At 54.0% G+C, this 25903-nt stretch overlaps 2 protein-coding genes across 8 annotated transcripts in view; both read left to right on the top strand.

The window, feature by feature from the left end:
- Elmo2 (engulfment and cell motility 2) overlaps positions 1-11538 on the top strand; it is a 56346-nt gene extending 44808 nt beyond the window's left edge. For both annotated transcript variants that reach the window (XM_005084974.4, XM_040732643.1), the window contains exons 11-21: positions 2568-2690; positions 2969-3103; positions 3820-3924; positions 4008-4116; positions 4555-4691; positions 5871-6034; positions 6144-6256; positions 6412-6519; positions 7309-7391; positions 8844-8921; positions 10153-11538. In XM_005084974.4, coding sequence (XP_005085031.1) covers positions 2568-2690; positions 2969-3103; positions 3820-3924; positions 4008-4116; positions 4555-4691; positions 5871-6034; positions 6144-6256; positions 6412-6519; positions 7309-7391; positions 8844-8921; positions 10153-10353 — 1356 coding nt within the window. In that variant the 3' untranslated portion in view covers positions 10354-11538. The remainder of the gene's footprint in view (positions 1-2567; positions 2691-2968; positions 3104-3819; positions 3925-4007; positions 4117-4554; positions 4692-5870; positions 6035-6143; positions 6257-6411; positions 6520-7308; positions 7392-8843; positions 8922-10152) is intronic.
- Positions 11539-12776: 1238 nt separating this feature from the next.
- On the top strand, positions 12777-24666 carry Slc35c2 (solute carrier family 35 member C2). Of its 6 annotated transcripts, none has more exons than XM_021235891.2 (10): positions 12777-12866; positions 16794-17144; positions 17531-17681; positions 18288-18351; positions 18985-19057; positions 19527-19695; positions 19779-19862; positions 22113-22288; positions 22917-23046; positions 24130-24666. In XM_021235891.2, the coding sequence occupies exons 2-10, from the start codon at positions 17025-17027 to the stop codon at positions 24285-24287; spliced, it is 1125 nt and encodes a 374-aa protein (XP_021091550.2). In that variant the 5' UTR covers positions 12777-12866; positions 16794-17024; the 3' UTR covers positions 24288-24666. The 6 variants fall into 6 exon arrangements, with proteins under 6 accessions (XP_021091550.2, XP_021091553.2, XP_021091554.2 ...); XM_021235894.2 differs by having other exon boundaries at positions 12796-12866; positions 16797-17144; XM_021235895.2 differs by lacking the exon at positions 12777-12866 and adding an exon at positions 12878-13001.
- The last annotated feature ends 1237 nt before the right edge of the window (positions 24667-25903 follow it).

Genomic DNA, 25903 nt, shown 5'->3' with positions numbered 1-25903 from the left:
CTAGGTCACCGCAGACCATGCTGCAGGAGCTAGACACTTGCTGAGGAGCTGGAGAGGAGTCTAGAAGGAGGTCTTCACTCTTGTTACCATGGTGGTGACGTGGAGTGTGGGGAGACAGCAAGTGGGGGTGGGGACAGGAGCCCAGATCAGGGCTAAAAGGAAGAGAGTTTACAGTTGTCAGAAACAAAGGCAAACCCAGAGACAGCAATGGAGGTAGTAAACAAACACCAGAGTCGAGCATAAAAGATTTGGTGCTGATGGTGAGCTTTAGCCATTTTCCAGTTTGCTTTGATCTTGAGCAGTTGACCCGGCATCCCTGGGCTTTGATTTGCTCAGCTAGGTGAGAGGACTGAAAGAGCTAATGCATAGACCATGCCTGGCAGGGTGCTAGCATCTGGGAAACCTCTCTGCGGGCAGAAAAGGGGTGTGTGTGTGTGTGTGTGTGTGTGTGTGTCTGTGTCTGTGTGTCTGTGTCTGTGTGTGTCTGTGTGTGTTGACAGAGCCCCAGAAGAGAGCTCTGAGCAAACCTGCAGTTAGCTGGCTTTACCTTTTGTGACTGGGTCCCCAGGTCACTGCAACCCCTGCTCCCAGCAAATGTTTGAATACTGTCACAACGGGAGGGGGGATATGAGGGGAAGTGCACAGCTGCCTAGGTACCCCCTTCATGTGGATATGGGGAAAATCTACCATGTTTGAGACTGATGGATCAGAAGAGAGTCCCACAGAGTAGAGAGCGGAGTGTCAGGACTGAACTGATTTGCCAGGCTAGAGATGGACGTCCAGGGTGCGGGAGGAAGAGTGAGCAGTTGAGGAATTGGGGCGGGGTAGAAGAGGGGATGTGGAGGACACAAGAAGCAGGGTGGCAGAGCCCCGCCTGTGAGAGTAGAAGGTGAGGGCGTGACCTTGGGGGTGGTCACAAGGATACCTGAGTTTCAGCTATCCTTGACGAGAGACAAGAGACGGAGAGGCATGCATGTGTCAGCAGGCCTGGAGGGCAGGAGCCATCCTAGTTCTGTTCTGAGGGCAGCTGGGCAGGTCTGGCTCCACACATACTCTGCCCACGGAAGTTCTGTCCAGAGAAGATGCTGCTTGGAAGGACCTGAATGGATGACTTTCAGTGCCATTCATCTCACTGTGTGTGGCTTACTACACTGGGCGGTGGAAATGCAGAAACAGCAGGCCATCTTTGGTCCACGGCTGAGGATGAGGTTCAGGACAGGCCCAGCTGGGAGATATACAACTCAAGCCTGCGTGGGCTCGGAGATGCTCCATCAGCAGCTTTAAGGGGACGGGAGAAACCCTTTCATCGTGCAACAGATCCGTTCATGCAATGGTGGTGTATTTAACACATGATACCGAAAACCTTTCATCGTGCACCAGATCCGTTCATGCAGCCGCAGTGACACATGCCTGCCTTCCCTTTTCACACCGAGGCTTCCAGGTCTGGGCCGTTGTAGACACTGCACACCAGTGTGGACATGACCAGTGTTCACTAGCCATGTGAGCCTAGAGCCATTAATTTGTACTGCATAGGTCCCAAAAGACTGGTCTCGTGTCAGAGCAGGTGCCAGAAAGGGGGCGGGGCGGGGCGGGTTGGGGGAGCTTTGCAGAGTTAGTGCTAGGGCCGGGTTGTGAGGAAGTCCATGCTGCTGAGGTGCTCTGTGCTGTGCTGCTGGCCCTGCCCTTGGAGAATCTCTTGACCAGAGGTTGGCTGTTGTGACTCGGCCACAATCACAAATCCCCACAGGTGACTAGTGGCTGCTACACTGTACAGAGAGGGCCCAGCATCCGGGCTGCTGAGTGAGACCTGAAGGACCCAGGCAGAACATGGCAGAAGCAGGACAAGAACCCAGAGTGACAGGGTTCAAGATGTGGGCAGGGATATTAGTTGAGAAGTCCAGGGAGCAAAGAGGAAAAGCAGGGTGTTGCATGGGTAGGGACCCACATGAGATACCCAGCTTGATCAGCCAAGACAGGCAGGGGAGACAGTTGGGAATTGAGAGAAGGGGGGGGGAGGGCATCGGGTCAAAGGAAGCTGAGGAGCCAGCAGTGAGAGGACAGAGAGGATGGCTAAGGGTGGCCAGTGGCATGGTCTGCCGGGACAGGAGAGGACAGGGGGGATGGGAGGGTGGTATGAGGGTGGGTAGGAAGGTCAAATGGCCTTCCTTATAGGTGGCTCCGCATCATTTAAAGTGACCTATTGTAAAGCCTGTCTGCCGGTGGCCCTTTCCATGCACTCACTGATGCTCTGACTTTAGTCTTGTGAGGTGCAAGCCTGGGTAGGTCTAGGTCTGGTGGACGGCTCTCACCTTGATGGTGTGCCTCCCCACCTCTGGTGTCTGAGGTTGAACTTTCACCCAAGAGAGGAGAGGAAGGCTTGTCTGCATGAATCTGCTGACTGGGTTGAGTCCCTTTCCACTCCAGCCCCTTCAGGACCATTCAGACTCCACGGCAGGGAGGAAGTGACCCCTGTCCTATGTGCTTATTCTTGTCCCCACCCCCAGTGAATGTGGCTCTTCAGGAAAAGACAGTCCTTTGAGCCCTGCTCCTGCCTTTGCTTTCTCTAGCATGTGATCCGAGGGAATCGACCAATCAAAACAGAGATGGCCCATCAGCTCTATGTCCTTCAAGTCCTGACCTTTAACCTTCTGGAAGAAAGAATGATGACTAAGATGGATCCCAATGACCAGGCAGGTGCTAGGGGCCTTCCTGGTGTACACCGTGCTGTCTCCTCATGGCTGTGGTCACTCACCCTCAGTGTGTGTTGGGAGCGCTGTATGACGTGCTCTGTGTCAGCCCTGTCAAACAGTGTGGGAGCATGTCCCGAGGACTTGGGACAAAGCCCTCTCTGTCCTGTCCCATTGCTGGTCGCTCCCAAGAGGCTGGCTTGGGAGCACATGCCCCGCTGCTCTCCTCTTTGTTCCCTTGGGCTAGCGGATTGACCTGCCTACTGTGTTACACCTTCCAGGCTCAAAGAGACATTATATTTGAACTGAGGAGGATTGCATTTGATGCAGAGTCCGACCCTAGCAATGTTCCTGGCAGTGGGACCGAAAAGCGCAAGGCCATGTATACCAAGGACTATAAAATGCTGGGGTTTACTGTAAGTACCCAGGGTGCTCCCTTCTAGACAGGAAGTTGAGAGGCCTTCAGCCAGCCCTGGCGGCCCCCCAGCCCCCATTGTGGTAGCCCTGGAGGAACAGACAGAAAGAGGTGAGGGCCTGTGTGTTCAGTTTGCCTTGGCCATGCCACTCAGTGGATGTAAATCATCTGAGCATGCAAATCAGATCCATTAGTTACAGACCCAGGAAGCCATCCTCAGCAGAGGGGAGGGGACCATGTGGCTGGGTGGGTCTAGATCTGATGCTCTGTTCTTACCTAACGGTGTGCCTCCTCACCTCTGGTGCTGAGATCTAGCTTACACCCTACAGTGGAAAGGAAGGGATGGTATCCACAGCCTGCATGAGTCAACTCAGTGACACAGCTTGCTCTTCCCAAAGCTGGAGTGACTGTTGTCTGGTTAAACGCCGCTCAGCTAGGAGTGGGATTGGTTTAGCTGTACTGTGCACCTAGTCAACCAGCAGTGGGATTGGTTTAGCTGTACTCTGCACCTAGTCAACCAGCAGTGGGATTGGGTTAGCTGTACTGTGCACCTACTCAGTGCTTGCCTGCTGGCTGTGGGATGCATGGTGAGTCAGCCTTAGTCTGGTGTTCCAGGAGCTGGACATACTAGGGTAGAGCCGAGAGAGGGAGGGTAGGGAAATGCCCTCAGGTGTCGTTCCGCGCATTTCATGTTCATACCTGGTCTGGTTTCTCCAGAACCATATCAACCCAGCCTTGGACTTCACCCAGACTCCTCCTGGAATGCTGGCTTTGGACAACATGCTGTACCTGGCTAAAGTCCACCAGGACACCTACATCCGGGTAAAGGCAGGGGCAGCCTCTCACTCCTGGTGCCCATCCATGCTTTCCTTCCCCCAACCCCCCTCCTTCTCCTCTGCTTGTAGATTGTGTTGGAGAACAGTAGCCGGGAGGACAAACACGAGTGTCCATTCGGCCGCAGTGCCATTGAGCTCACCAAGATGCTCTGTGAGATCCTGCAGGTTGGAGAGCTCCGTAAGTCTGCACCTCTCTCTCCTGCTCTGCAGCCAGTCTCCAGCTAGAGATGATAGACAGCTAGATGTCAGGGGGCTGCAGGGCCTGAGGCAGGGGTCACTTGTTCTTGATTACTCCATGAGCTCACCATCCATCTTATCTGTTCATGGTGATCATGGTTGCTGTTTTGTCTGAGCTAGTGATCTGAGGTTTCTCTGAAGCCCACGGTACTGTGTGTAAGGTCTAGCCGAGTTTGTAAGAGCGTAGAGAGACCAAGGGAGAAAACGCCTGGGAAAAGCTAAGGCCCTGAGGGAAGGCCTTACTTCTCCTTGGTGGCTGTAGTCTGTGGTCTATTTTCCTTGTCCTCGGGACTTGGGTGCAGAGAATCCCGAGTTTCTAGATGGGTGCCCCCTGGGTGCCTGAGGGCAGAGCCTTCACGCTTTGGCTTTTTCTCCTCAGCAAATGAAGGGCGCAATGACTACCACCCAATGTTCTTCACCCATGACCGCGCCTTTGAAGAGCTCTTTGGCATCTGCATCCAGCTGCTGAACAAGACCTGGAAGGAGATGAGGGCGACAGCCGAGGACTTCAACAAGGTCAGCGCTGCCAAGCCACTCAGAGGCGGGTGGAAGAGCCTGTCACAGGACAGCCTCTGACAGCTGGCCAGCGCCTGGGGAATCCCTGGGCTGGAAAACCAGCTTGGTCGGCAGTACTGAGTCACAAGGTCTAAGTACTGGAGAGCCTGGGTCTCAGCTGCTGTGACTTCCTTTGTAACCTTGAGCAGACATCTTCCTCATGGTTCCCAAGACCTCGTTTGCCTGGGGAAGCCAACCCCTGCCGCTGTCCTCCACAGGGGTCGGGAATAACTGAGCAGGAGAGCTGTACCTGTCATGGCTGCGGTGTGGTAGATGAGTTCCATGAACAGCCAGTGTCAGCAAGGCACGGGGGTGCATGCTGTGCACACTGTGGTGCCTGTCAGGCCTCAGTGCTCCGTGTGGAGCACTGTGCTAGGCCCTCACAAGACAACAGTCCAGAAGTGAGCTGTCAGGGCTGCGATGCCTGTGGAGCTAGTGGGTCATGAATTCTAGGTCAGCCTGGTTTACACACCAAGACCCTGCCTCAAGAAAATAAAACAGCAAAACCTTCTAAGATGTAAAAAAGAAAGAGCTGCGCGATCACCTTTTTGAGGATTTTCTTTCCTCAGTAGGGTCATGCCGCCTGTACAACAGAGGGCAAGCGTCTCGTTTTCTTCTCAACAGTTCTTTTAGGGAAACCAGCACATTGTAACCCCTACCTGTTAGGCACTGGGCCTGCCTTCCTTATAGCATCTCCTGTTTCATGGCATCATGTACAGGATGTCTTCCTCTCTGCAGGTGGAGACTGAGCATGTTTAATCTTGCTGAAAGAATAGTTTAAGAGAGTTCAAGAGTTGAGATCAGAACACACACCTTTAATCCCAGCACTCAGGAGGCAGAGGCAAGCAGATCTCTGTGAGTTTGAAGATTGAGGACAGTCTGGTCTACAGAGCGAGTTCCAGGACAGCTAAGGCTACACAGAGAAACCCTGTCTCAAAGAAACCAAAAATTAAAATAAAAAATAACGAGTTTAGATTAGAACCCATCCCCTGCCACCACGACTGCTTGAAATGTGTGAGAGGCAAAGCTGCTTCACTATCAGTCACATGACCTGACCAGGACTCCACACTGGGTGAGGGAGAGCCTCTTTGGTGGGCCTGTCCGTTTTCAGAGTGGCCTGTGGCTACCCTCTTTGCCCAGGTTATGCAAGTCGTCCGAGAGCAGATCACCCGGGCTCTGCCCTCGAAACCCAACTCTCTGGATCAGTTCAAGAGCAAGCTTCGCAGCCTGAGCTACTCAGAGATTCTGCGGTTGCGCCAGTCTGAGAGGATGAGCCAGGACGACTTCCAGTCCCCACCAATTGTGTAAGTGTCGGGTGAGAGGGCCAGTGAGGGAGACAGCCTATTACCAGCTCCGCCTCTGAGAGCACTGCCGTCCCATGGTGTCCTGCTGACATGGGTGTGTGTGCCACAGGGAGCTCCGGGAGAAAATCCAGCCTGAGATCCTGGAGCTGATCAAGCAACAGCGCCTGAACCGGCTGTGTGAGGGCAGCAGCTTCCGAAAAATCGGGAACCGTCGGCGGCAAGGTAAGGGGCAGCTAGGGCACTGGGAGCCTGCCTGGGATGCTTGCCTGGGATGCTTGCCTGGGGTGCTTACCTGGGGTGCTTGCCTGGGTGGCTCTGCGGGTGCCCCTTTGTCCAGCACTACCTGTGCCTCACCTGCTTGCCGTCCTGTGTTCCAGAGCGGTTTTGGCACTGCCGCTTGGCGCTGAACCACAAGGTCCTGCATTATGGTGACTTGGATGACAACCCTCAAGGGGAGGTGACATTTGAATCCCTGCAGGAGAAAAGTAGGTGGTGTGTCATAACACATATTCAACAGGTCCCCTGAGTGCTGGTCCTAGCTGTCTCAAACCCAGTGTTTGGTCTCAGGCATGAGCCCTCTGTTTCCTAGTCTGCTCTCTCTCTCTGGCCCACCTGGGTGGTTGGAGAGTTACTGAGATCCCAGCTGTGGCTGTGTGTAAGTCACGAAGGGCAGGATGGGATTCCATTGAAAGGCAATGGGCGCACAGAGGGTCTACAGCTACAGGGTCTGAATGGAAACCCTGGCTTAGCCCCTAGTTAGTTGCTGACACTAGATGCTGCGAATTAATCCTCACTTCCGTTGTGCTTTCCTATCTGGTGCGGTAGGATAGCGCCATGCTTCTAGCCTCAGTGGACTGTGTGAGAAAAGCATATGTTTCCTTGGGGCCCTGGAGCAGGGTTAGCCTCACTGATGGCTGCAATGCCATTTGCTTTGGCCTCGTTCCCGCCTTCACTATTGGACAGGGACGCGGGAAGGGTGTCCAAGGCTCTACTCCTTGAAGGAGAAGAACCCAAGTAGCACCTGTGAGTCTACAGGGAGTAGTAGACTCACAGTGGGTCTACAGGGAGTAGTAGACTCACAGTGGGTCTACAGGGAGAGCCTGAAGAGTAGGGCAGGCTCACACATGCACACACCTCCCTGAGCTAGAAGGACCTTTGAGCCTGGGGGCTGTGTATCCTGGTACCCTGCCCAGGGCGTCCCTGCCAGCACTGAGGACAGTGCTGAAGCAGCTTGTAGCATCAGCTTCCAGATGTTAATTCCCGGTGTTTATCAGTTCCTGTTGCAGATATTAAGGCCATTGTCACTGGAAAAGACTGTCCCCACATGAAAGAGAAGAGCGCCCTGAAACAGAACAAGGTGAGTGGGGAGGCTGTGCCTGTGATTCCCGCAGACACAGGTTCTAGGTGCACACTGACTCCTCCCACTGGATTTAGTCCTATACACTCAGTGTCAAGAGCTTTGAACACTATAAAAATAAACAGACCCCAGGGCACAGCTCACCAGCCTCAGCAACCCTGGCAAATTCTGTCGCTCACTTCTCCTTTGGACTTTGGAAGACTCCCAAGTGGCATACCACTTCATTCATGAGTATCTACTGCGTGTCTCTAAAGGACACAAAGACAGAATCACATGCCACACCTAGCAGAAGATGAAAAGCAACTATTTAATATTAAATATTCCATTGGTCTTGAAATGTCCACCTGCTGTCTCATGAATGTCATATGCACACACGTGCACACATTGTACCCCGTTTTGAATCCGTTCTGGTCGATTTGCTTGCTGTGGTGTATGCATCTCTAATTCATGCATTCCCCCTCCATCTTTTCCCCGTCTTTGCAGTTTATTAGTCTAGTAGACCATGCTGCTTATGTGGTCATTTCCTAGAGTCCAGATTTTGCTGACTGTCGCTGTGTGCTTTTCTTCTGTCCCCGATCTGTAAATTGGCACAGGGACCTAGAGGTTTGATTTGGTTCAGGTTTGACTTTGCCCTGGCATGGCCGTATCCTAGATGGCACTGGGGCCTATCAGGAGGCCCATAATGGCTGGGTGATGCTCCCTCATGTCAGCAGACTGTAGCTGCTCAGTAGCTAAGGTTTGCATACTCGGGGTATCCCGGTTACTAATGGCCTGAACCACTTCTCAGTGAAGAAACCTGCCCTATGTGCTGCTGCCTTCCCTCCGGTAGTTTATGGAAAGGCTAACAGCTTGACTCCCCTCTCATAGAACTGGTTTGTATAACGGCAGCGAGTTGTTTCCCTGTACCGCACATTGGTGACCTGTCTTTAAGTCTCAACATTGTGTTTTTAATGTTGTTGTGAGCTCATGGTTTAAGCCAGTCACATGTGACTCTTTGAACTGCAGCTATTTTCCTGATGTTCAGTCTGTCTCAACTCGTCAGTAATTTGTTTTTTGTTGGGGTTTTTAACTCTCAGGACTTTTTGGTACTGAGAACAGCACCACAGAAAGAGGAAGCCAGTCATCTTGGGATATAAGATAAAAACGTGGGGTGGTGTATTGTATGGCATCTGAGGTTCTGCATGTTAAAAATACATTGCTGCAATTTGTTCGTTTGTTTTTTGAGGAGGGTGGGTCTCCCCATGTAGCCCAGATTCATCTCAGATCCTTAACCTCCCATGTGCTGGGGTCCAGGCAGCCAGCACACTGAGTTCCAAATTTAAAAAGCTACTACCACCTCTTAGGTGTGACTGTGTCAGGGAGTAGGTCAGTTAACTCACACCTGGCTGTAAGGGACCTTGGTAACATCATAACTGATCATTGCTCCAAATCCTTCAAACTCTTTCTCTGTAGGAGGTGTTGGAATTGGCCTTCTCCATCCTGTACGACCCTGATGAGACACTGAATTTCATCGCTCCTAATAAGTATGAGGTAAGCACTGTACCACACTGCCTTGAGCAGCAGTGCCCTCAGTGTGGCTCTTCAGCCAGAGAGGAGGTGTGGCCAGCACAGCAGTGTCCCCTGAAAGCAGGTGGCCACAGTGGATTGCCGAGTCTGTGGGCCTTCTGCCACTAGGTTGGACTCACCACTTTACCTTTTTTCTTTGTGTGTGTGCTGTGTAGACCAGGCTGGCCTGGAACTCACAGAGATCCGCTTTCCTCTGCCTCCCGAGGGCTGGGATTAAAGGGGTGCGCCACCCCAACCCCCCAGCCTTCCACCTTACTCATTAGGAGCAGCTGGCTATTTATTATTAGATCGTTAGGCCTGACCCGGAGATGGTTTCCCGCTTTGTAATCTTGCAGTCACATCTTCCCAGGTGAGTTGAATCTCAGTTACATGGGCAGATGCAATCAGGCTGTGGAGCTAGGCTGTGCTCCTCCTAACAAGGGACCCCAGTTCTCCAGTAGCTCGGGAAGATGTTACTGCCCAACTCCTTGTTACCTGAGCACCTGTCATTGAGCACTTGGGGTCAGGCTTCAGGAGGAGCAGATACTGGGGCCAGTAGGGCTTTGTTAGGGTAACAGAGCCTAGTGAACGAGCACAAAGGAAACCAGCATCAGAGGGATTGGCAGAGCATAGTGTCTGCTGTACCATTGCATTCTAAGAGCTTCTGGCATAGTTGTGGTTGTTGTTTTGCTTATCTGGGACGGGGTCTCATATAGCCTGGAGCTAACCTCAGATTTACGGTGTAGCTGAGGCTAGCTTTGAATCCCTGATCCTCCTGCCTTTATCTCCCAAGTGCTTGGGTGTCATAAGCTTGTTCCACCATGAAAGCTATGCCAATTTCTTTTGTACTTCCCTTTTAAAAAATCCTTTAACATAATTGACTTTTTTAAAAAAACAAAATAGCACTGCTGAGTCCCTGTCTGCTTCCTTATCTTTTCTTTGAGTGCTTACTGCTCCCATTTCTTCTCACTGCTCCAGTACCGTTTCCATCTTCTCGTATCCCTTAATTGCATTGCAAACCACATTTCATATAGTTTTTAAAGTTTTCACATAAATTCTCCATAAAAATCTTTCAGTTGCTAGTGGCAGTCATCTCCGAGCTGTCCTTGCTCTTGTCTCCTATGAGTTTTACGTATTCTGATTGCTACCAAACAGCACTCATGAGTCCCACTGCAGCCTGTGGGGCCACTGTGTGACATTTGCAACTTGCCCACAGTACTGCATCTGGATTGATGGACTCAGTGCCCTCCTGGGGAAGGACATGTCCAGTGAGCTGACCAAGAGCGACCTGGACACACTGCTCAGCATGGAGATGAAGCTGCGGCTTCTGGACTTGGAGAACATCCAGATTCCTGAGGCACCACCACCAGTCCCCAAGGAGCCCAGCAGCTATGACTTCGTCTATCACTACGGATGAGCGGGAAGGGACTGCGGCTCAGGAGAGACACTGGCAGACTGTGCCTTGCCCTCTACTTGTACAGACTCAGTAGTGGTCGTGGTGGCTACTCCTCAATCCCAATGGGACCCAGAGCTTCTCTTGGTCCCCATTCACTAGGAGTCAAGAAGTCAGGGCATGCTGCCCTCCTCAGCACCACAGAGCCTGGGGTCGGGCCTGGAGGAGTGAACTCAAGATGCTCTTGCCTCCCACCCTGAGTCTGCATCTGGAACTGGACTTACTGATGACCATCCTCTTTCTCTAGTTTTCTGGAGAACCCATGTGGGCTGCAGCTGACTCAGGAAGGCTGCCCAAGGGGACTGGGGAAATGGGAATGGTGAGAGCCTTGGAGTGACTATCTTCAGGTTGCTCAGCAAGGACAGGCCCGTGCTTTTGCTTAATAGGTCTCTGAGGGCTCATTCTGGTCTCATCCTGTGCCAAGATGCTACTGCCTCAGGGTTGGCCCTAACATCTCTGTCTCTAGAGGTATCCACCTCTCTTGCCTGCGCAGGCATCAGGACAGGTAGCAATCTCTTCCCCAAGCACTCGGTCTCACCCTAGCCAGGCAGAGGCCTGCAGCCTGAGGCCTGCTGTCTAGTCTCCAGGAACACTGCAGGAAGAGTCAGGCTGAGGCCTCGCAGCTCTCCCCCTCCATTTCTACCTTTCCCTTGCTGAGGAAGGATGTTCTCATGCCCCTTAGGTACAGACCCTTCTGTTTGCTTCCCTCTTGCCCCTAGACTCGGGGCACTTTGCCTTCCCTTTCTTTCCTTCCTGGCGCTGTGGTTTCTGCCATTAGCCATGATTTCAAGAAGCGGCTAGGGCCACAGCTGTGCCATGGGCCTTCTCTGGTGCTGTAGCACTTGAAGCACACGCACAGCCTCTCTCCTTGGACGCATGCTAACACGGTGGTATTAAGTACTGGTAGCCTGGCATGGTAGCACTACCCGACCAAGAGTGTACTATATATTTTCTCTACTATAGGCCATACTTATACAGACGTGTATATATATTTATATAAGATCATCCCATCCTAGGTTAGAGTGTTTAAGAGAAGATAAAACTGAGTGCAAAAATGTAATGCTCTTGGTCATGAGCTAGGACTGTAACCAGAAAGCAGCCAAGGGGTTCCTGTCAGTGACAGTGTTTTCAATAAATACTCTTTCATGATGACTGGTTCCTATAAACACCTGTTCCTCTGCACTTGCCCCCCACCCCAAGGGCAGGGAGTCACCTGCCAGCCCTCATTCCACTGTGCCTGGGAGCATCTGGGGCGCCCCAGCCACCTTCCGGGAGCCCCTCCTCTCTGTTCCTCACCTATCCTGCTGTGTCATGCACAGACTACTCACACCTGCTGGCTAAGGATGCTTACAGATTGTGGGGCCAGGACAGAGTGTTTCCGCTCAGCCCTGCTGGGTACACCCCCAAGATCGCATCCCCCTCTTTTCCCTGCCAGGGACACAGCCAGGGAACAGCTCGAGTACTTGTGCCTTTCAAAGAAGACATGTTGTGCGCCCCGTGTGCTGCCTGTGCTCGGTGCCCAGCCTTCCAGCTGGTGTCTTAAGCTCTCGCTCCCATCAGCAGCCTTGGTAGCTGGGAAGCTTGAATGAGGGCAGTGATGAAAATAGATGAAAATACTTCCCCTTGCCACTGTCAGAAGGGGGTGAGGACAGGCGCTTTCAGAAGGCATAGAACGTGCATGCAACGCAGGCCTTGAGGGCTGAATGAAGCCAAGACCTTGGGCTGCGATGGGTACCATTGTAGGTTTTAGGAAGCATTGAATGAACTAATACTTGCGTGATGCCAGCTGGCAGCAGCCTACAGCAGCACCGTACAAAGCACAGCTTACACTCTGGCCTTCAGCCTTCTGCTAGGAGCCAGGAGCCCAGCCAAGTCATGCGCAAGAATCCCTGTTTGCAGCCAGTCTTAGTGCAGAGCCCAGAAGAGCTGTAGCAGAGAACTGGCCAGCGTGGGTCTGCAGCCCTAGCTTGTGTGGCTTAGAGGTTCTCTTGCTCACGTGCCCCGCACCTAAAATGACTCAAATCTGGGTGTGCTAGATGGCGTTCTGAAGTCACTACACTCTTCTCACCCCTTCCTTTTGGATTCCACTCCCCCTGGGACGATCTTCACCTTCTCAACCTACTGAATAATTCTCACAAATGTATAGGTATATGTAATTTCACAAGTGTCCATTATTACTTTGCCCAGACTTTCTACGTTTCTAAAATTTAATGGCCCTCATGCCATTTCCCAGATGCTTGAGGTCCCAGAAGAAAAGCACACGAGAGAGTTATTAGTATATATGATTCGTTCCCAGTGCCAGTTTAGGGAAAGACCGAGGCACTGTGTTGCAATGCCTGCAGTGACCGATTTAGCTAGAGAAAGATGCTCTGGCTCCACCCACCCTCGCCGGCTTCCGGCGGAAGTCTCGCCTTCTGCGGCCCAGGGCTTAGCTCGAGCTTCCGGCAGGAGTCTCCGGAGCGAGCGCCTGGGCGGAGGTAAGTGGGCGTGCGGTGGGCGGTCCCCTGCGCTACCGCCAGTCCCGGGCCTCAGTTTCCCTAATCCTCTCGTGACCCTGGGCCCGTCCCCCTGGAACTAGACGAGCACTGCCGGGCAGGCGCAGCGGGTGACACGTGAGCAAACACAGACGTCACGCGGTGGGAAGTGCCACACGTAGTGGGGACCCTGGGGAAGGGGGACAGGAGCCAGCCCAGAGCATCAGGTAACCGAGGAGGACACCCGCTGATGTGTTGGGCGCACGGCTGAGCGTGGAGGTTGCAAAGCTCTGGCAGGCGGCATCCGAGGAGGACTTGTTGGGGACCCAGCCCAAGGGTCTCCGAGTCTGTTGAAGCCGTCTGTCTTACTTTCTTTCCCTGTTGCTGTGGTAGAGCAACTTAAGAAAGGAAGGGCTTACTTTTCCCTACAATTCTGTGTGCACACCATCGTGGGCAAGTCCGGGCAGCAAGAGCTGGAAGCAGCTGGCCACGTTGCATCCACAGCCCCGGAGCAGGGAGCCTTGAATGCGTGCTAGGGTCCCTTTGCCCCTTTATGCAGTCGGGGGCGGGGGCTACCCACAAGCGGATAGATCCCCTCACACCAGCTAACCTGACCTAGAGAATCTCTTAGTGGTGTGCTCCAAGGCCCATCTCCCAGGTGACTGCCGGGTTGACAGCACTAACCGTAACACCTGCCTGCGGCTCTTTCTGAAGTGCAGGCAGTAGGTGAAAGGTGTCTGTGGCTCAGACTGGTGGTGGAGAAGAAGGGGGGCAAGTGGGGGGGGACAGCAGACAGCTAGAGGTGGACTTGACAGGCAGGGTATGAGGGATGCAGGGGGACAGCAATGACTTCACTGATGACTGCCCCTTGTTAGGATGACTATTTCTAGGACAGAGACCTGAAGAATGTTAAGAGAGCTCCTCAGGGCACCTTGAGGTTGAGGGGTCCAACTGGAGCTACCTAAATGACGGTTAGGTTCCTCTGTTCCCACAGGAAGGTTGGGGTGGTCTTGGTGGGATGGGAATGAAGACAGAAGAGGGATTCCACCCCTCAGGGACCAGTTCTGATTGGCCTAGTTGGAGAGAAGGCACTGGGCAGGCAGCTGTCCAGAAAGCAGAAGACTCCAGAGACGGCGACAAGTTACACCCAGTAGATCTCCGAGGAGGAAGTGGTCGGTTTCATGAGGGAGTCACAGGAACTTGGTCCCTGAACAGGTGACAGGCAAAGACTAGCCGTGGCCTGCGTGAACAACCTGACAGCCTGAGGTGAGGGAATGGGCCCGGCACTGGAAAGCTGTGGTGACTGTGGGTCACTGTCAAGTGCTGCTTCTCATGCCAATGACGACCTTGCCCGAAGAGCATATGGTTAGAGAACCCGAGTCCACACAGCCGGAGAGCTTGGAATCTCTGGCAGGTGGACATAGAGGGTTTGCTTGCATCTGTGATGTTAGAGCCCGTGCTTTGAGGCACTAAGCTACACAAAGCTTGATGTTACAGCTGAGGTAGGAGAGGGAAGCCAGTGTTTGCCAACCTGCTCTGAGGTAGCTGCTACTTCTTGGGAAAAAGAAGACTGTGAATCCTTTGCTTGGACAGATGTGATTGTATGCCTGCTCTGCCTTACCACAGAGTGAGGGTGAGGACCTTAGAGGTTTCATGTCTGTATATCCAGTCAGTGTGAGGCAAACCACTGCGTTGTGTTGAGGCGTGGAGGGAGTGGCTGGCTGCTTCCTGGAGGCCTTTCTGGCTGAGGCCTTTCTAGCTTTGTGTTTGCAGATAGAATAGGCGACTTTCTGCATGGTGCCCCCTAGAGGTGGGGAGCTGGACAAGCTCTCTGAAGGAAAGGAGGGCTAGAACACTGGACAAAGGGCACTGTAGTGCCAAGTAGGAGATCAGAAGTAGGTGGACCAGTAAGTTGAGAGAAAAGGGAACAGGCTGTCCTGGCATGTAGATGCCCCGCCACTTCCTGGGTAGGGGAGGCAGTGGCTCACGGGGAGCCTGGCGTGTTTCCTGCAGGCCAGCACTACAAGGTGACTTCTGGGCACAGCCTAGTTGTGACAACTTGGGGTTTGGGACCTAATACTTCTAGCACCCCGTGGGTAGAGGCAGGGATTTGCTAATGACTGCAGTACATAGGACTGACCTCTCCCAGAAAGATTTGGTAGTGCCAGGCTGCAGAGCCCTAGCAGAGAGAGTGTGGACTTTGAAGCCTGTTTGAACTAGGTTAGAGCCTGTGTCCCCAGCTGTCTAGCAGGGTAGCCGAGATTAGTGGCCCTGCTGAATAAGTCCAGTCAGCAGTTGGATCTGCCTCTAGGGCTCATGGGAACCAGCAGCAGGCTGCATGCTGGGGAGATGTTAGCCTGCAGAATGTGTGTCAGTATGTAAGGCTGTTCTAATTTAAATAAAAACAGATACTGAGAAAAAAATGCAAGGCTGCATTAGACCAACAGGGCACTGCCTCTCCCCTGGACCCACCATGTCTTTTAATTGCAGTCTCTTCATTAACCTGAAAACCAGTGGACCCAAACCATAGTTGAAGGGAAGGTAATTAATGATAAAATAAAAGGTTTCTGTCCGTCAGAGTAGTGCTGGAGTCACAGGGAGGCCACTGATGGGTTCCTCTTGCTGTTGAATACACAGAAGTGAGCCTGCCATAAGGGTAATTTCACAGCTGCCCGTGTCAGCAGCCCAGAGATATGAGTTGTTGTCAACAAAGTGGGTTTTCCAGAATGGAGACCCTGGTTCCACTTTGATAGTACGCATAGTATTCATAGCAATTCCGTGTGTGGTAGGGCCCTGGAAAACTGTGTTTACAGAAATCAGAAGCCTTTGTGAACATCAGAGATGCTCAGAATGCAAAACCCTCTTAGCTTCTTGGGCAGGGCCTTTGTAGTCCCTGCTCACTGAGTGTCAGGAGCTTCCTCCAGGTCAACACCCAGAGTTCCAGTCCAAACTCCGCCACAGTCCAGGAGTCCTTTTGACAAAGCCCAGAGCCAGCCCAGTTTGCCCTCAGGGAGGGGATATGATAACAGGTTCCAGAGTACAGACTGGAAGGGGAAAGGTCTGATTTCATGATTCTAGAAGGCTCCCAGAGGAACTGTCATTCCAGCATGGAGGGGAGGAAACAACTGTAGTACACGGAACAGTTCCAAGGCTCACCCAGGCAGAGCCAAGTCCCCAGTGTTCCCTGAGCCAGGCTTGCTCGGGGCACTCATGGTGTTACTGGACTGACTGACAAGTGGAAATGTGGTTTGGGAGGCACCTGCTTTCTGGGAGTAGCTGTTGGAGACCAGGGCAAGGTACACCCGGTCCCCTTTAGCTCCTCAAAACCTGTTAAGTCCCCCGAATTCCCGTACACACACTCTGTCATGGGGTCATCAGGCCAAAAGGAGAATATAGAGAATGCTGTGTGTGTGAGGCCCTTGTGGAGTGCAGCCTAGCAAGGACAGCAGCATCATTCACGGGTTGGGGGTAAGGCTCACTGGTACAGGGCCCTAGCATGAGACCCTGGTTCTGTCTACAGCATTGAAAAGAAAAAAAAAGGCCTGCTCAAATCACACTCCCTAGTTGCTACAAAAGAAAAGTAGAACAGTGGTGGCTTGTAGTCAGGTCCCTGAGGAAGGACAGAAGGGTGACCCAGTCTACCGCCCCCTCCATCCCTTCTGTGCCGGGGACAGACTGGCAGAGGCCGACTAGACCAGGTTAGACCTTGGAACTCCAGGCAGGCTTTGGCCTTTGTGAGGGTGACTGGGAGCTGCTGGAGGCTTGAAGAAGAGTCTGGCAGCATCTCACTTACCTGTTGAAAGGTTGCTTTGGTGGGAGCCCGAGGAGGACAGTTTGCATGTACACTAGAGTTTCCAGTGCCTGTGCTGGGGTGGGACCCATGGCCTCTGCATTCTCACCATGGCTAGACCCTCCCTCTCTTCTCTGCAGCAGCAGAGCTGGGGACCTGCGATCTCCGCATCCAGCTAACCATGGAGCAGTTTGGCTCTGGCCATCGGCCCCTTAGGTGAGGACTCCATCGGGGGCCGTTGCACGTTCCACATCATGGAGGTGAAGAGGACTCTTCCAGCTAGGGGAGCTGCCCTTTGAAAGCCGGGGTCCAGCTGCTGGTTCTTCTGCCAACCATCTTCAGGAGAGGCTCCTGTTCCTGCTGGCCCACGGATGGGGAGGTGGGCCCTCGACTTGGCCTTTGTGTGGAAGGCAGTGCTGACCGTGGGCCTGGTCCTTCTCTACTACTGCTTCTCCATAGGCATCACCTTCTACAACAAGTGGCTGACAAAGGTAACCGGGCCTTGCCAGCACAGGGACGCCTCAAGGTGGCTGTAGTCGCTGCAGTTGCATTGGGTCATGGTGCCTTCTCCTGGACCTTGACCCTGAGAGGGCTAAGCATCCATCCGAAGAACAGGTTTTGATAAAATTGGGCAGCATTGAGCCCCCAAGCTGCTACTCCTCTGTGAGACCTCCACAGTGGGGACTAGCCCCTTGTTCCAAGAGGTCCTTCTGTGGCTGAGTCCCTGACACAGAGCCCTAGATTAGTCCCTGCCACCAGAGGCGGGAGAGGAGATACTGGGTCAGCCCCGCCACTGTAGGGAGTGGGGAGGCGCGGGGCCGGCCCCGCCACCACAGGAGGCGTCTCTCCATCCCCCTGTCTGCTTCGGGCCCCACAGAGCTTCCACTTCCCCCTCTTCATGACCATGCTGCACCTGGCCGTGATCTTCCTCTTCTCGGCCCTGTCCAGGGCGCTGGTTCAGTGCTCCAGCCACAGGGCCCGTGTGGTGCTCAGCTGGACTGACTACCTCAGGAGAGTGGCGCCCACAGGTGGGTCCAGTGTGAGGGGGCTGCTGGAGAGCCCAGCCCGAAAGCAGAGGAGCCCTATGGCCTTGAGGCCATGCCCTACCCGCCCCCCTCCCTCCTCAGTCCTCTCCCACTGGTGCATCTCAGCAAAGCGCTCAGCATCTCTATCCTTGCTGGCTCACGGGGGCCTCACCATGGTGGCCATGCTAGGTGGGGTTAAAAGACTTCCTAGGACTAGTCTTGAGCGGGCAAGACCTGAGGGTGGATGGGAGCCTCTGGCCCTGGGAGGATGAAGTCAGAAGGGGAGAACTCTGCCGGTGAGGGGGCGGGAGGTGAGTTGACAGGCCAGGCTAGTTGTGGAGAGCCAGGTGCCTCGAGCAGTTCCACAGGATCAGTTTAATGCTCTCGTCTGGAGCTGTTTGAATTATTTGACAAAGGAGGCTGACAGGCCTAGCTAATGAGGATGGACTCACAGAGGAGACTGACAGGCCTAGCCAATCAGGATGGACCCTTTTGGCCAGGTGTTAACCTGGCGTTGCTTGGTGGACAGGAAGGGCAAGCAGGGCCTCAGGTGCCTCAGCCACATGCTTGCCCGCTGACTGCCCCGTTGGGCGTCCCCTGTCCCCACAGCACTGGCAACAGCACTTGATGTGGGCTTGTCCAACTGGAGCTTTCTCTACATCACCGTGTCACTGTGAGTACGGGCCACGCCCTCAGCCCCCACTCAGGCTGAGCTCACTTGCTCAGTCCAGCGGGCAGTCTGTGCTGCCAGCAACGGGCCAACTATTCCATCAGTCTCTGGGACCCACCCTTGCCCCCTCAGCTCCTTGCTGGCACCCAGCAGCATTCCAAGAAGCCTCCAGCTCTTTCACAAGCCAGTGCAGAGAGATATGCTGTACCCACCTGCCAGGCAGCAAGGGCAAGCCAGGGGACTGGACAGAGCAGCCATGGCTGCTTGGTGAGGTGGCATGATGGCTGGGGGTGTCAGGCCGCAGAGTGGAGCACCAGGCAGTGAAACACTGCCCGTCAGAACCCAGCCACTTAGCAGTCACAGCTCTGACGCCCGGCTTCAGAGAGTGTAGTCCTGGCTTCTCTTTGTCCATGGTCTGTCATCCTTTCTTACCTAGTCTCCACCAGGTAGAGAACAGAACTCAGTAAACTCGGCGGCATCAGACCACCGCTCCTCCCCCCTCCTCTTAAAGGCTTCTTCCGTTCCTGTCCCATTCCCCACCCCACCCCCACCCCTGCTTGCTTCTTTTGCTCTTTGGGGCCTGCTTGCCATCGGATGGGGGTCTGCAGTCGTGCATTGTGGGAATCTCTGCTCCAGGTACACAATGACCAAATCGTCTGCCGTGCTCTTCATCCTGATCTTCTCTCTGATCTTCAAGCTGGAGGAGCTGGTGAGGCCCCATGACCCTCCCTCCGGTCACTGCAGATACCCAGGATGAAAGAGGAACTCAGAGCAGTGGCTTGTCACTCGGTGACAGTGCACTGTTGCCCCGAGTCTCTTAAAATGCCTTTCTTTGGGAGGGGACATAGATACAGGTGATGGCAGGAGGTTTAGAAACAAGTGCAGCAGGGCCAGCATTGGCCGGGGGACCTGGGGTTCCCATGGAGCCATTCGGTGTTATTTTGTTTGTTGGGGGGGGGGGGGGGCGGAATTGGAGCCTGGAATGAGCACACCAGTACTTTAATATTTCAGAGTAAGTATGTTATCAGAAACATGCCAGCTGTGTGTCAGCCTTGTGTCTGTCAGTAAGCCAGGACCTCTGGACGTGATGAGGCACAGAACGGCTACTGTCCCCAGCTCGACATCGGGCACATGCTTGTGCCTGGAGCCCCCAGTGAGCTGCACTGTTCCTCTCCTAGCGTGCAGCCCTGATCCTGGTGGTCCTTCTCATCGCTGGGGGCCTCTTCATGTTTACCTATAAGTCCACACAGTTCAATGTGGAGGGCTTTGCCTTGGTGCTGGGGGCATCATTCATCGGCGGCATCCGCTGGACCCTTACACAGATGCTTCTGCAGAAAGCTGACCTGGGTGAGCCCCTGGGGAGGGGTGGGGGTGGGGCAGACGTAGGCCGCCAGGCTAGGTCTGACAACCTTCCGTGTCCTGTTCTGTAGGCCTTCAGAATCCTATCGACACCATGTTCCACCTGCAGCCACTCATGTTTCTGGGGCTCTTCCCTCTCTTTGCTGTATTTGAAGGTACGCTCCATCTTCTACCTCTGGGCACCGCAGAACAGCAGATACCACATTACTGCCCTGAGCTCAGCACAGTGCTAGCCATAGAGGTTGCCCAGATCTAGAACTTAGTCCCTCCCCAGCTGCTGTGGTTTGGGACTAGACAGACACACACAGAATGACTAGAGTCTCGTATGACAAGGGTGCGAGAAATTATGTGTGAAATACAAGGAGTCAGTGCAGAGGGTGTGGACAACTCCAGGCGTGCCTGAGCTATTTATGCACCCGTTTTTCATTCCCTCTGTAACCAGATGTGGAGGACTGTTTTCTTCCCCATTCGGCAGAAGAAGGAAACAAGGGGGAAAGCTTGCCCAGAGTCCCATAGCTCATAAGCAAAGTGGACTTGGTGCCCAACAGCCTGGCGTCAGGAGGCTGGGCCCACTGTCACATGGTGTACATGGCTCCCAGGGAGCAGAGTCAGGGTCTGTCCAGGAATGCTTGGGTGGGAAAGGGGGAATGGTAGAGGTTGAGTGGTGGGTGTGTGGTTTGATGATGACACCAGGGCTCCCTGGGGAGCAGGGCAGGAGGCTCTGCTGTGTGTGCTCAGGGAGCATGGGTGGAGTGTTAACTTCCACAGCTGGGTAGGGGGACAGCCTGGGTACATGGACAGTTGTTCCAGATAAGAGGCCAGGCCAGGGGCTTGTACAAGGTGGGCAGGGTGTTGCTGCCTTCCTTTCTCCAGTGCTTTGGGATTAGTCTTTGTCCCTTGTTTACCCTCCTTCTCAGAGTCCCAGCTGTCCTCAGGGTCATTACCGAAAATTCCATCCCACATCCATTTAAGTTTCAAGCAGCGAAGCGTCTCCAACCTCTCTGAGAAAATGATTCCACAGCCCCGTTGTCCAGGAAACTTGTGTGTGGAACCTCATGCTTTTCCTTTTTAAAATCTCTCCCCATTCCTTCATTATGCCCCTCGTAGCAAACACCACGCCCCCCCCCCCCCCCAGGCGTCCTTGCTGTTCCCTGCTCTGCAAACCTCATCCAAAAGCCCCTGGTCGCCACCACTTAGCAAAGCTGCATGGATTTAGCCCCTTTAATCTTCTCTGGTAAATTAATCCCCCAAGCGCCTTCATTACTTATGTTGCTCTTCCCCGAATCCCCTTCCATTTGCCACCGCCTCTGCAGCACCGCTGAACCCAGCACCAACAAGATGGCCCCACGTGGCCAGGCCAGCCGCACTGTGGTCAAATTTCTGTGCCCCTCCCCTCCTCAACCCCACAGAGTTCGTGTCTACCTTCAGCTCCCCCTGTGTCTACTGTGCCCAGTAGACACTGACCTCCCCCCCCTCTGACACACCCTGGGGACCTTGCTGTGGGAAAGCCTGGGAGCTCTTTAAGGAGGGGCCACGGCTTCCAAAAACTGAAGCAGAGACTGATGTTTTGTGCAGTGTGGAGCAAGGGGCTGTAGCTCTCATGTAATTACATGTGTGTGGTGTGGTGTGGTGTGGTTTGAGATGAGCCCTGTGTAGCCCGGGCTGGTCTGAGCTTCCTGTAGCTCTCCTTGAACCAGTCCTCTGACCCCACCACCCAGGTGCTGTGGTCACGGGTGTGTGTCACCACACTCTGCTCTGGGCTTTCTTGTTTTTTGAAGTTTGTTTTGTTTTTGTTTTTTGAGTTATGTTCATTATATTATACTGCTTGTTGGAGAAATGACAGTCTAGTGGCAATTCTGTCATTCTCTCAGTAGGAAAACCAATAACCAAAAAGGGGACATCTCTCCACCCAAGTCTATACATAGCTTCATAGTAGCAAGTCCCAGATTCAGGCTGAGCTGTGTGGCTCAGCAGTAGAGCGTATGCCTAACGTGAGCCCTGAGTTCCATCCTGGCACTGTGCGTGCGTGCGTGCGTGTGTGTGTGTGTGTGTGTGTGTGTGTGTGTGTGTGTGTGTACATGTATGTACTCACATGCACATAATCTAAAGTGAGGAGTCCTGTACAGTCAGCCTCTGTGCACAGATTCAAGTCCTTCCTCCCTGTTCTGATAGTGGACGTGCAGGACGAGCATTACCCCGGGTTCTGTAATGCCACCGTGGTCCCTGAGTCTCAGGCCACCTGCCTGGGACTGTTTTACCCGCCCCTCCCATCCTTTTTCCCACCTCAGGCAATCAGCAAGCCAGGTGTCGCCCCCAACCCCCCACTCTGAAGAGGTGCAGAGGTTACTGAGAAGGGTCAGCACGCCACTCAGGGCCTGGCCTCCCGCTCTCCCTGTTGCTTTCAGGTCTCCATTTGTCCACCTCAGAGAAAATCTTCCGCTTCCAAGATGCAGGGCTGCTCCTGCGGGTTCTCGGCAGCCTCTTCCTTGGCGGGATTCTAGCCTTTGGTTTGGGCTTCTCTGAGTTCCTCCTGGTCTCCAGAACATCTAGTCTGACTCTCTCCATCGCTGGCATCTTTAAGGTACACACTGGGACGTGACCCCAGATTAGAAGGAGGCTTCTTTCTCTCTTAGCAGCTTCAGCCCGTTTCTGCACCTTGGGAGGGTGGGAGAAAGCTGCCCTGGACGTGCCATGACTTCCCGGGCAGAGCTGAGGAAGCGCCCCTTCTAGCCAGTGCGTACAGTCGGAGATGCAGGTTTCTATGGCAGTGACCTGGAGCATGTCTGGGTTGATCCAGTGAGAAGGCCCAGCCTTGAGAGTTGGGCACACGGGTCAGGTGTGTGGAGGAGTTTCCCTCTGGACAGGTAGACTCCATGCTGGAACAGTGACACCCAAAGCAAACATTTGAGTATAAGGTCTCCTGGCTATGATGAAGAGAGGCCTTTCTTACCAAGGCCATGCTGAGGGCTGTCCATATATGGGTGCCAGCAATGGCAGACTTCTCATTCCTGTGGGACACTTATGTCATCCTCTGGGGCCTGAGTGGGTTTCTTTCTGCTTTTGCTGGGAATCTGTGGAAAGCACCCGTGCACCCTGCGTCTCAGTAACACCAGGTAGCCTACAGGCCGGTGAGCTGGGCACAGAGGTCTCTGCTTCCCAGGGTCAGCCTGTCAGGCCGGCTCTAACCCACGCCCTGCCTCTGCCCACAGGAAGTCTGCACTCTGCTGCTGGCGGCTCACCTGCTGGGCGATCAGATCAGCCTCCTGAACTGGCTGGGCTTTGCCCTCTGTCTCTCGGGCATCTCCCTGCACGTGGCCCTCAAGGCCCTGCATTCCAAAGGTACGGTGGCCTCCTCCCCTGGCTTAGTATCACTGACTGCCCCACCATCCGGCCACCTCACCGACTGTTGCTGTAGCCCGGGACATGTGCCAGATGGCGCTGCCTCCCTGGGACTACATAGGGGTCACCTCCAGAAAAGGTTACTAGGTCAGTAACTGTGGTGTGTCTACCCCAAGGTGATGGTGGCCCTAAGCTCACGAAGGGCCTGGGCCCCAGCGCTGACCTGGAGCTGCTGCTCCAAAGCAGCCAGCGGGAGGAAGACGACGATGAGTATTTTGTGACCTAGGGGCGATGGTGACCAGTCCAGGAGCAGCTGAAGCAGCCAGCACTGCTGGCTCCCTGGTGGGGGCTGGGAGCCCAGCTGCAAGGGGCGGTCTCAGAGTCACCTGTAGGACCCTGGTAGGAATGGGGAGCGGCTCCTGCCCTTTCCTGTGGAGGTTGGTCCAAAAGTGAATGCCACCATCACCCAGGACCTGACCTGGCAGTGAAGGAAGCCAGTGGCGTTTTCTCCACTGTGGCTTTGAGGGCTGGATGAACTTGACATGTGTGGTAGCTCTCAGGTTATTGGGTTCAGACTGCAGGGCCTCTCGAAGGAGTCATGGGGAGACTGGACCTCATCACCTGGACCACAGCTTCCTCAGAGAGTAGATTTATTTATAGTTGAGGTAATGATTTCCTCCTCCACGGCCCAATGTTGCCTGAGGCATGAGCACAAGCGAGCCCTGGGGCCTGGCCTCCCCTTCCTTCCCCTGCCTGGGGCTGTTTCCCTGCCCTCCTAGCTCATGCTACTCTTTGTGCCCCAGACGCATCCTTGGGGCCACACTGTGGACCCACCACCAGAAATAAAGGAGTATCTGTCCAGTACCATCGTCTGGAGACCTTACTAGCTTCACAGCCTACATTTGCATTCTGGCTCTGTGTGTACTCATTGTGTGACTTTAAGCGGATGACTTGGTTTCTTGGTACTGTAGGTTGTGTATCTTTAAACAATAAAAAAGAAGAAAAGAGGATAATGTCTATCCCAGGCTTTCTAGAGAATGTTACAGATTAAATCTTATGTATGTATTCTTAAAACACTGTCAGGAACCAAGAGACCAAGACCTGGAAAAGGATTTACTGAGCAGCTGGACAAGGATGCAAGGCCGCTGTGTGAGAGAAGGGACTCGGTTCTGGAATGTGGGTCAAGTTATGGAGTCTCTAGACCACAGTGGAAGACAAAAGGGCCGTGCTGTGGGGGCTGAGCCCTCCTGTGGCCTGGCACCTGATGGTTGCACCTACCTCCCAGACTGATCCCCTCCACTGCTGTCTAAGGCTGGGAGAGCCGCTATCTACAGCTGGGGGAGCCGCTGGCCCAGGAGGCAGCCCTGTAGAAGTGCTTCCGGCACTCACAGCAGGTGGCGCCAGCGACCCACACTATGGTTCCAGCCCCGCCTGCTCCATTCCTGCCCAAACCCTGGCAGCAGAGGGTGCCTGACAGCAGTGGCATCTGTGTAGCTTTGGGCAAAAACCCAGAAGGGGCGCTGGGTAGAGCTGGAGCGAGTAGAGCTCCTTTGGTTATGCCCAGAACGCATGGACCACAGACTTCTGGAAGGGACAGATAGTAAATATTTCCATCGGGGACCATATGGTGTCTGTTGCAACTTGAAGCAGGAAAGAAGCCTAACATGGCATAGACACAAAGGGGCGTGGCTACGTCCCAGTAAAATCTGGTTTCTAAAAGTGAGTTCTTGCCCACCCCCTGCTGTAAAGGGAACCCTATGAATTGAGAGTCTGAAGCCCAGGAGCAGCCATAACTGCCTGAGGCCCTTAAAGTTGCAGGAACTGTGATAAGCTTTGGGTCCCAGCCTACCTCAGCACTCCAGAGATACCTTATCTGGCTCCTGCCCGCCTTGGGTTCTGCAAACTCCGAGGTCAGGATTAGGATGCTCTTGTTCCAGCCCAATGATGTGGGAAGAGCCAGGAAGGGGGGTGGATGCTGGGGAGGCTTCCTGCAAAGGAGAGGGCTGCGCAGCCACTGGCTCAGGTGGATGAGAGCTTCCTGTCTACTCTGCACCGCCCCCCTCTCCAGGACACAAGCTGGCACTGCTGTCTGGTGCGGTAATTACAGGGTGTGGAGTGGGCCCTCGCCGCTCACATGTTGGGTTCAATGACAGCCCCTCACTTAGCAGCAATTACCAGCCAGGCCTAGAGGAGGCCTCCCTTCCCTCCTCCCCCACCCAGTTGCCTGGCCTCCTGGTCTAGACTGTCCACCCTCAGCCCTGAGCCCTCCAACCACCCATGCTGTCTGCAACCACTGCATCTTGGGGGCTGCAGCGTCACCATGGTAACTCAGCGTTTGCCCAGGTTGAAGAAAGCTGAGGATGTGACTGGTCTCTGAGGCTGTACTGTTTGTCCCCAGCTCCAGGGCTGCTGCAGCAGCGGAAAGGGAAGGGCTGACCCAGGGCTGAGTTTTAAGTGCTTACATGCCCACCGCCTCTCCCCAGAGCCCACAGTGGGAGGAAGGTTGATGACCCCAATATACTAGGACGCTTGTGGTTGGTGTGTGGACAAGAGTAAGCCAGAGGTGTGCTGAGAGCCTGCTGTATTCGCATCTTCATTCTGGTACCCTCTCTACCTTAGGGGCTCAGGAGATCATTCCCATCTGTTCCTTCCTGTGCTGTAAAAACCCCCGTGGCCTAAGAGAAGTTGCCTAGCACCAGGAGAATTTGTCCCATGGTACCTGCAAGCATCTTAGGCATCGTTGTGAATTGGCATAGTCCGAAGACCTGAGGGTGGGGACTCTTAGGTTGTCCTTTCAGGGTGAGCCACCCAGGGACTGTTGGCCATGTGACAGACTGCTGGACATGAAAGCAGAGTC

Source organism: Mesocricetus auratus, unplaced genomic scaffold, assembly GCF_017639785.1.
Source record: "Mesocricetus auratus isolate SY011 unplaced genomic scaffold, BCM_Maur_2.0 Super-Scaffold_100028, whole genome shotgun sequence".
Taxonomy (NCBI): domain Eukaryota; kingdom Metazoa; phylum Chordata; class Mammalia; order Rodentia; family Cricetidae; genus Mesocricetus; species Mesocricetus auratus.
This window is presented reverse-complemented; position numbering and strand designations above follow the sequence as displayed.

Excerpts from the sequence above, each read along its gene's own strand:
- Slc35c2 (XM_021235891.2), top strand. The coding sequence starts at position 17,025 with ATGGGGAGGTGGGCCCTCGACTTGGCCTTTGTGTGGAAGGCAGTGCTG. Across the intron at positions 17,145-17,530 it reads ACAACAAGTGGCTGACAAAG|AGCTTCCACTTCCCCCTCTT; the intron begins GTAACCGGGCCT and ends CGGGCCCCACAG. Across the intron at positions 19,696-19,778 it reads TCTGCAGAAAGCTGACCTGG|GCCTTCAGAATCCTATCGAC; the intron begins GTGAGCCCCTGG and ends CCTGTTCTGTAG.